At 27.9% G+C, this 10,558-nt stretch overlaps 1 protein-coding gene across 2 annotated transcripts; it reads right to left on the bottom strand.

The window, feature by feature from the left end:
- Positions 1-564: 564 nt before the first annotated feature.
- On the bottom strand, positions 565-9,884 carry LOC129606730 (protein masquerade). Of its 2 annotated transcripts, none has more exons than XM_055517236.1 (10): positions 9,460-9,884; positions 5,301-5,425; positions 3,669-4,121; positions 2,846-3,616; positions 2,429-2,788; positions 1,846-2,374; positions 1,591-1,789; positions 1,449-1,527; positions 1,237-1,391; positions 565-1,167 (listed from the first exon to the last, which is right to left on the bottom strand). In XM_055517236.1, exons 2-10 carry the CDS (start codon positions 5,410-5,412, stop codon positions 1,000-1,002), a joined length of 2,826 nt encoding a protein of 941 aa, XP_055373211.1. In that variant the 5' UTR covers positions 5,413-5,425; positions 9,460-9,884; the 3' UTR covers positions 565-999. The 2 variants fall into 2 exon arrangements, with proteins under 2 accessions (XP_055373211.1, XP_055373212.1); XM_055517237.1 differs by lacking the exon at positions 9,460-9,884 and adding an exon at positions 6,048-6,271.
- Positions 9,885-10,558: the final 674 nt, after the last annotated feature.

The raw sequence follows: 10,558 nt of genomic DNA, 5'->3' as shown, positions 1-10,558 counted from the left end.
CCACTTCTTCTTTTTTCCTTGATTTCCTTATGCGTGTGTGCATTTTATTTCACATACACTTACAAAGAAAAAGGATTATTTTGTTGTTTACAGAAATTAAAAAAAAATCGAATTACCACTATAACCGATTTATATACACACATCATTCGGATAATTTTGTTTCCTTTTTTTAATTCGAAATTAAAAAATTCAGCTTAGAACAAATACGAGTCGTTAAACTTTAGGTATATGTTAAATTAAAATAGTTTTACATAATATTTCTATTGAAATTTATAAATGCACAATGAACTGTTAGAAAATTTTATATGCTAGACTTTCGAATACCGATCAATTGTTTTCAATCTAATATAAAAAAATTTTAATTTTAAACTATTTTAGTAAACATTAGGAATATAAGCCGGATTTATATGAATAATTTGTAAATTAATTAAAAAAGAATATTCTTGTAACAGAAATAGCGGTAGCAGATCCTTTTTTATATGTTACGCTAGGACACCGTTTTAAATTACACCACACATTTCATTGTAATATATGTATATAATTTTATTTCATAACAAATAAAAGTTTCATAAAATGTTACCACAAATTTCTTTTTTGCTCTGAATTTAGCTATTATTATATATATATAAGTACGTTTTAATAATTTCATTTTATTTCATTAAAGATTTTAAATTTAAAACTTGAATTATCGTTAAATAAAATGTAATAATATATATGGGAATATTAATTTGTTTATATATCTTATAATTTTTCCAGATTCTACATACACATACGAATTTCGTACAATATATTTTCGATATAATTAAAATAAATAGACTATGCTACTTAAAAACCTATTTATCTTATGTTTTACATAAAGAATTAGTATTATTATGTTAAATACTATTATTAAAACTGATTCACCTATATTACTTCAAATCATTCGATTCTATACATTGTGAAAATTTTTGTCTAGTTTGTAAAATAAATAATTAATAATATGTATGCGCTTACTAACTATTACAAATTGTTAACACTAATAATTTGATTGATCCAACCTATAAATGATGAAACTTTTACATAAACACCAGGAACGTCCATTCTACCGCAACCAAATCCCCAGGAAACTAACCCTACTAATTCGTAGAAACCATCATCTTGACATACGAGAGGACCACCGCCATCCCCCTATAATTCATAATTAATTATTGTTATCAATTTATCAACTTATCACTACTTAATTTTAATCGAAAATACCTGGCATGCATCATTTCCTTCTTCACCACCAGCACAGAAACTTGAAGCTGGTAAAATAAATATCTTCTCCGTTACAGCATTTACCTTCCTAATGCATTCTGCATCACTGACTATAGGTAATTCGGCTTCACGTACTCTTAAAGGAATTGGTCCAGCTGTAAATTATTCAAATAAACGCATTCAATTTCATTATAAAATCAGAAGTGAATTACCTTCCCCCATATAACCGTACCCGGTTACGGTACATCGTTTTCCAGCAGCATGACTTACTCCTCTCGCTGGGAGACACACCTTAAAATTTGAGAATATTATTTAAAAAATTTAATAAGAAGAATATTAAAGTAAATTTTTTACTAAGCAAACTCCATCTTTCAGCTCAGCTTGCCCATGGAGTTTTAGAAGAGCAATATCGTTATCCAAAGTTTGACTGTTGTGATTGTGGTGAATATAAGTTGTTGCTACTCTTAAAGTTTGAGCTGCAGGGCTACCGTATTTTCGAGTTAAATCGTAATCTCCAACTCGGACATAAATAGCATCACCTGAACGAACAATACTTAAAAAAAAAAATAATGCAAATTTGAATGAGAGTTCTATTTTAATAAAACTTACTTTGTCACGCAATGTGCAGCAGTCAAAACCCATTGTGTACCGATTAAAGCAGCACCACATAAATACTGGTTCAATGAATTAATTAATGCTACTTGCCAGCACCACTCACCATTTTCTCCATCTTCTCCACCAACAACTCGACTTTTTCTTTGATGATTTAACATTTTATTTAAATTTACTTCCCGTGGATTATCATTTTCTCCTGTAAAAGCAATATTTCTTGTAAACCTTCCCTTAACTAAATCTCCCAATTTGTCAGTATCAATTTGAATTGGGACGATTTCCGTTCCTAAAATGAGTCTTTCGGTTGACTTGTTAAATGTATCATATATAGGATATGATTTTGCATGTTTTATGTAAATTTGTTTTAGTTTTTTAGATATTTCGGAAGCAGTAGAATTATGATTTAATATTAAAGAGCGACTTGTCCTACTTGTTCCTTTCACTCCACAAACATATTTTGAATAAACTTGAGGTCTAGCAGTGGTCGTTGTTGGAATTTGGGTTGTTGTTGTTGGAAGATTTGTAACTAAAAATTTTCTTTAAACAATATATATTCTAAATATTTAAAGAATATGAATACCTTGGGCATGAACCATTGTCATGGGTGGTGGTATGTGTATTGAGTTCTGCACAAATTGAGGCGGATTGGCTGCATATTGCATACTCGATACATATTGTTGAGCGTTAGTAACATAATTCATAGTGTTTGGAGTATATTGTTGATTACTTGGAGCATATTGTTGAGATGTTGGCAAATATTGTCCTGTATTAATTGAAGGTCTTACAGGTGGTGACATTGCCTGATACGGAGGTGGCATAGGATATTGAAACGAATCATTTCTAACTAAAAGACCTTGCTTTTCTTGAATTTTGGTTTTAGGAGCACAACACGTTTGACCCGATTTTTTGCATTTAAACAAATCTGTCATTTCTGCGTTATCTAAAAAGTGTACAAGTTGCACAAAAAATTGATTAAATACATTATTAAAAAACTTACGAAAGCATGTAAAACTTAAAAGTGGCACTATGCAGGATCCAGGGCAGTCTTCTCGCGGATCTGGAACTGGTGTTGTAGTTTTTATTGTTTCAGGTTGTACATAACTTTTAGTAGGTGGAACTGCTGGTCTATATTTTGTGGCTAAGTTTGCTCTGGTATTATCACAGCAAACAGATCCTTTCTTACAACTTGAAGTATGTGGCATAAGAACAGAAGGTCTTTCGCAAAAAGCTGACATAATATTCAACAAACAAAATCCAGGACATTTCGGTAATGGGGGTGGCGTTGTTTGAGGACTAGTTTGAGAAAATGTATGTTCTGCTAAATTTAATATTTGGGTAATTAAATTGTCACCATTGTTCGATACAGGGGCTACAGGAGGTGCAACTGGATATTGTGGTTTGATTGCTTGTGGTTTAAGAGTTGTAACAATCTTTTCATCCACTTTATTATTAGTCGGTTCGATGTTTCCAGTGATGCAACAACTTCCTTCCCCAGCACAAAATGCATTGGAATCAATATCATCACAAAATAATGCAAAAATACCGGTAATGCATTCACCTTCACATTCTTTTAAAGCAGTTTTCATATTATCATCTTCATCTGGGAGATCATCATCGTCATCTACCAATGATGACTCGACAGTTGTAGTAATGATTTTTTTCTGTACGTTTTTTGTGGGCTTAGCATTTGAATGTTTAAACTTTGTTATTTCTGTGGTTTTTGCATATGGTTTCAAAGTAGTGGTTAATGTTTTATTATTCATATGATCTAAAAATTATACGCTTAATAAAATAGTTTATTCAAGATAACGCTTACATACTAGCTGGGACATATAAATCCTTTGGATACTTTCCGAATGAATATTCATCTAATGAAACACAACATTTTGTACCAAATTTACAGAGATTTAATGTTGTTAAGTATGCTTCACAATATTCTGCAATTCTATCAGCTACGCAAACACCTATACAGGATTCTTCCTCAGTAGAGTCTAGAGAGGAACTTTTACTTTTGGTAGTCTTAGGAGTATTTTTTTTTGTTGTTATAGTAGTTAATCGTTTTGTAGGTTTCACTTTAGAAGACACCGCAAGTGTTGTGATGACATGCGGAGAGCTATTATTCTTCGAGTTGGAACTCTCAATACAGCACTTCATACCAGATGGGCATGGTACATCATCCAAAACTTCATAACAAATTAGAGTTGCAAGTGTATGGACACACATTCCGGGACAGTCTTTCGCATCAGCAGTACTCGTTATAGTATCTAACAAACCTACAATTTTTTACTTATGTATTTACATACTTAAAAAAATAGAGTTCTTTAAAAAAATAGGTGCATCTATACCGTGTTCAAATATTACTATCATATTATGCTTATACATTTCGAATACAAGACACCTACACATACATACATAACATAATGTGTTTTTAAAGTAAAGTGAAGGGAAAATTATACAACATTATGATAAATTTATAAGTGCGTGAGTCTATAATGAAGGCATTGGCAAAGCAGATCATAAGTGATAAAATAATAAAATTGCTGTGTAAATAAATAAAATATTTTTTCATACATACGTCTTAGTATTGTAGATAGTGTTTAAACTGAAACCTGCGACGTGAAATATTTAGCCTTTACTAAGAAGTAATGGAAATTTTTAATACCTGTTTTTGTATACATATTTAATAGATACTTGTTTATATTATGTACATATGCGTGTATGAGATATCCCGAATATGAGGTTTAAAATAATTTTTTATTTCAATAAATATTTTGAAGGAGGCTCTTCTCAACTGAAATTATTATTAAAGGGAAACTAAGTAAACAAAAAATTAAATAGCATTTTTTATAGCTTAATATTCTAGCTATAAAATAAGTACAAACATAATAACGTATGTCAATACAGTTTGTATCTTAAAAACTTAAACTTTAAAATATAAATAAATAGTTGTAAAATCAAGAGGTATATTTGCAGTTCAATTTTTTATATATACATAATGATGTACGAATTTTTCTAAGGGTATTGTTAATAATAATATGCATGTATAGATACCCATATTGCATACATACATGTATAATACCCATAATACAAATTTTGCCGTAAAATTTTCCATAAAGTTATAAGATTTACGGTTGCATGGTAAGGTTAAGGATGTTTTAAATTTCGATTTCAATTTTTTCCCCACAATAAGAAAATACTTTAAAATCTACGGTCCTCATTAGAATCATTACAGCAGTTACATAAAAGCAGAATATTTTAAAATAACATTTAGAGTTTATTAAGTTTTTTAAAAATTGGATTTCAAAGTTGATTTTACAAATAGTGTGAATTACATTCTTGACTCAGTATCATAAATCTTCGTATAAAAAAGTATGCAACATTTTGCCAATTTCTTTGTTCAGTTAACATATTCACCATGATTGTAAATAATACTTTATACAATTCGTGCTTACCTGAAAGAAAACTTCCTGCCAAAGAATCATCTTCTCCCGCACCACTTATCGGCAGCAATAAATACAATATTGCAGTTGAGTAAAAAAATCCCTTCATGGTTTTAAATTTCATATGATGTTGATGCCTTAAATTGAACAATTTCGAATTTTAATTCCAAGTTATTTTATTTTTATTATTAAGTAACATTTCATTATAATACTGCGTTTATGCAGTATATCGCGATATATAGCGAGAGCTGCGCTATATTTGTGTTCATAAACAAATGTTGCTAATCAATTTCGTTCATAAACATTGCTAATCTATCACAAAAATATCTGTAGTATCATGGCTAGCGCAGTTAAATCAGCTGTACTCTTTTTTTACTAGTTTTTGCAGTTTGGTTTTACATTTTTAATTGTTAATTATTGTATTTGAAAATAACGACATTTCTTTTTGTTCCGGTTTTCTTTTTTTGTTGTAAAATAGAATTTTCCAATATTTGGCCCAAAATATATAAATTTTTTTTTTGTTAACGACAATTTTTGTTTATGAACACAATACTGCAAATTCAAAATAGCAAAAGTTTTTATACAACTGTCAAAAACATATTGCGCATGTACTACATTATGGTTTTGCAGTATTGTTGTTATGAAAATCTCTATCATATAATCTTATAAAACCACATGTCGTATAATCTTAAATTAAATCGCAAAAAACATTATGCCCCCGAATACTTCCACCAAATAGTTTTTCTTATTTAAACTTACCTAGGATTGTCAAATGGTGACCAAAACAAAAAGAGACGACAAAGAGAGTTCGTTTATCAAAGGTATATAAATTAAAAAAAAAATCGCTGTTTAGCTGAACTTGTTTTTGAGTTGTTCAAAGACAGACAGACAAATATAACAAAAATGTAAAAAAGAGTACTTCGATTTTTTCAGCCACACTATTAGCAATTATTTTTTACACCGCAATTCAAATTCAATATAAAATGCCTATATCAACTTTATTTGTTTGTTTCCAATAATACTTCCATACATACATAAGTACACACATACATATGTACATAAATATAATCTTAACTCTCGAATGTGAAAAATTCTCAATTTTCCATTTTTTTCTTCTAAAAACTTTTAAAGGCAAAAATGTTATTGCTTGTATTGTGTTGTAATTTCAACTGAACAACTACAATCAATATTTTAAAAAAATTTATTCATTTTGAAGCGTAATGTTTGTCATGCAATTAAGAAATGCAGCTCATATGAAACTGGAGCGCCAGAAGGGCTCATTTATATTTTTCTTTTGTTAAAAATAATAGCTAACATACGTATGTATGTACATATACTTTATACTTTAATTTACTTTATTTGAATTATAATAAACTATTGAAACAAAGTCACCACAGACAATTTTATATTTAAAAAATAGATTTTTAAAAAGGTGAAAAAATTCGAGCTGACATAAAAACAAGCCTTTTTGAAATTTGTAGAGCTACATCATTTTTTAGACAAAATTCTACATGATCTTGTGGTCTGGAAAAATACACTACAGCACTTAAGTACTTGTAACAATGAACCTTGACATTACAAAAAATCAAGGCCTGGACACTGCTTTTTTTCCCCTGCTTTGAGTTTTCTGTACAAAAAGCTGACTTTAGCCTTAAAAATTTTTATACTAGCATGAAATATGGAGTTTTCTGAACAACATATGTATGTACATACTCGTATCAAAAATTTCAACTCAAAATTTTAACTATAATTTCGATTAAATATACATATTTTCGATTTTTTTCCGCATTTTTTGTACCGCCAAGTCAGACAAAATATATGAGAGAATTGAGAGTAAAAAATGACAATACAGTGAATAAAAAAAATTTGGAGCATATAAGACATAAATATAATCTTAACTCTCGAATGTGAAAAATTCTCAATTTTCCATTTTTTTCTTCTAAAAACTTTTAAAGGCAAAAATGTTATTGCTTGTATTGTGTTGTAATTTCAACTGAACAACTACAATCAATATTTTAAAAAAATTTATTCATTTTGAAGCGTAATGTTTGTCATGCAATTAAGAAATGCAGCTCATATGAAACTGGAGCGCCAGAAGGGCTCATTTATATTTTTCTTTTGTTAAAAATAATAGCTAACATACGTATGTATGTACATATACTTTATACTTTAATTTACTTTATTTGAATTATAATAAACTATTGAAACAAAGTCACCACAGACAATTTTATATTTAAAAAATAGATTTTTAAAAAGGTGAAAAAATTCGAGCTGACATAAAAACAAGCCTTTTTGAAATTTGTAGAGCTACATCATTTTTTAGACAAAATTCTACATGATCTTGTGGTCTGGAAAAATACACTACAGCACTTAAGTACTTGTAACAATGAACCTTGACATTACAAAAAATCAAGGCCTGGACACTGCTTTTTTTCCCCTGCTTTGAGTTTTCTGTACAAAAAGCTGACTTTAGCCTTAAAAATTTTTATACTAGCATGAAATATGGAGTTTTCTGAACAACATATGTATGTACATACTCGTATCAAAAATTTCAACTCAAAATTTTAACTATAATTTCGATTAAATATACATATTTTCGATTTTTTTCCGCATTTTTTGTACCGCCAAGTCAGACAAAATATATGAGAGAATTGAGAGTAAAAAATGACAATACAGTGAATAAAAAAAATTTGGAGCATATAAGACTAAGTAATATAGAATACACATAAAAAATATATATGTAGATGTGATTATATCAGAAGTATGCATTGTGGGAATTATACAAAACAAGTAAACTCGTTATTATCAAATGTACATTTTCTCAAATTTGAAAAAATACCCCAAAATCAACTAAATACTTCGAAAAAAAAATTTCACTTTTTTTTTTCCTGTAGTGCAGCATCTACTGAAATTTTAAAAATTTGTACGGAACCTGCAAGGTTTTTTTTAAATGATTTTTTTAATGTTTTAATAACAAAAAGCTTTAAAAATGTAAGCTCTAGTAAAGTAGAAAAAGATTGAATTTTAACTTTTTCTAATTAAAAATTTGAAAAAAGTAGATCTTGTTTGAGATTTATGATGTTAAAAAGAGCCCTATATAGATCCCTAAGAATACGTGTAAATTCGTCAGCTGTGAACTGTCACTCTCCCTTAGGGTTCAGGTCTGTATTTCTGTCAGCCGTGCAATGGACACATACCAAAATCTCTTAAAAGCGACAATTGTAAATGGCAAAAATGTTAACGCAACATAAAAATTCACCCTCGTAAGACTGGACAAAAACGAATTTAAAATAAAATGCAATAAAATTCACAATCATTTTAAATTAATAGTGTATTTTTGAATCCAAATTAAAAAAAACTGCCCGTCATCATATCTTAGCATTAAGTTTGCCATGTGAATAAATATATGTAAACGTCTATTTAAAAAGAAAAATTTGCGTGTTAATTTCTTTTTCAGGAAAACGCCTTGTAAATAATAGAGTTTCCCTTAATAGGAAACCTTTTAAAGGAAACTTCCGCTTACACAAAACAATATTAATGGCAAACATAAGTTTATTTTATGCAGGCTATATTTTTAGAGAACTAAAATTAAAAGATTTTTATTAAAATTTAAAGTTTACGTATATCCTTGATTTCATTTTCAATATTTTAATAAAACAATTTCAAAACTTTTCTGAAACTATCAGAACGAATATTGAGATTCGAAAAATTTTTTAATCCCAATTTCTACATGTTTTTTCAAAACACACATGATCAGATAAATCTAATCTTACACATGCATCGTAGATATACATATCAACACATAGGTGTTTATGATCAAAAATAGTTTACATTTAATTAGAGACTTATTAGAATCTTATAGAAATATCAAACTCTCTAAAAGAATTGGTTTTGATTTTTTTTCACAAATATCTTATTTTTTATTTAGTTTTACGTGACTTTATTTTTTTTGCTCATAAAAATACAAATTACACATTACACATTACTGTAGTTACAACTTTGATGCGTACATAAACATGAATGCATAACATTAATTTATCATAGATAAATATATATGTACTCATGTGTAGGCTTATACACATCCGACATGCAACAGGTACATAAAATATACCACTGTTATTTCTTATTTTTAACTGGTATAAGTACATAATAATTATTCAATAAATATTACCTTGTTCTTTCCTTTTGATAAAAATATTATATCAATTATTTCTTACTGGCATTTTTTAAAAATAAAAATATTTTTTTAAATAGTTTTCTTTAATCTTACAAACATATACGTATGAACCCACTTTCTTTATTTAAAAAAAATAAAACAATAAAACTACTCGTAAGTACAAAAAAGTATGTCAAACTAATAATTATGCATTAAACATATTTTTATAATTACTCTTATACTATGGAGTGTAAATTAATATTCACTTAAATATGTTTTAAATCATTATAAGGTAACGTTGCTAGTATAATTATTTTTAAAGTATTTCTTACAATCAATCACCCGCGCTAAATCATATTACACGTATACACAAAAATTAAATTATAATTCTAACGGTACATTGATTTTTTTATAACATGAATGACTATGGAATTTCTACTATTTCGTTAATAAATGACAACATAATCTTAACTAATACTTTTTCTTTAAAAAGATGAACTTATTGATTTCAATTAAGAAAACATACTGAAGATACAATTCATACTATGAAAGAACTAATGCAGTTTTAGCAGTACATACTTTGAAAGTTGATTCTATGTAATATACTTATACCGATGTCTGTAGATGTAAATTGAATGTGAATTATAAATATACCTATATACTATATATGTAATTAAAAGCTCGAATGAAGAAAAAAGTTTATGAGCAAAAAATACTTTAAAAGAAAATTAATACAGGTTTGTAATTTTGTGTTTATGTATGTACATGTAACCATTAATGAATGAAATTAAAGAAATATATTTTGTTAACAAAATGAAAATAATCCAACCCAGAACTAAAAAGGAATAAATAAACAAGTGAACACTAACAGAGTTAGAACCTTCTGATGATTATTTGCATGACAGTTAAATTGAAGAAATCCAATAGAATTTTTTTCCATATAAAAATATTACAAAAACAAATCTCATATATAGTTTTTTACACATTCAAACAAATAAAATAAAAACGGATGTCACAATATTTATTAAAAAATAATAAACCTAGAGACTAGTTTTAAAATAATTAGATTAAAAAATTTCTGAGTTGCTTTTCGACGCTGACAAGGTACATGTCA

The sequence above is a fragment of the Condylostylus longicornis genome, unplaced genomic scaffold, assembly GCF_029603195.1.
Source record: "Condylostylus longicornis isolate FDR11 unplaced genomic scaffold, ASM2960319v2 ptg000022l, whole genome shotgun sequence".
In the NCBI taxonomy this organism is placed as follows: Eukaryota; Metazoa; Arthropoda; class Insecta; order Diptera; family Dolichopodidae; genus Condylostylus; species Condylostylus longicornis.
The sequence above is the reverse complement of the archived record's forward strand: the minus strand, read 5'-3'. Positions and strand labels throughout refer to the sequence as shown.

Excerpts from the sequence above, each read along its gene's own strand:
- LOC129606730 (XM_055517236.1), bottom strand. The coding sequence starts at position 5,412 with ATGAAATTTAAAACCATGAAGGGATTTTTTTACTCAACTGCAATATTG. Across the intron at positions 2,789-2,845 it reads TTTAAGTTTTACATGCTTTC|ATAACGCAGAAATGACAGAT; the intron begins GTAAGTTTTTTA and ends TACACTTTTTAG. Across the intron at positions 1,790-1,845 it reads GCTGCACATTGCGTGACAAA|TATTGTTCGTTCAGGTGATG; the intron begins GTAAGTTTTATT and ends TTTTTTTTTAAG.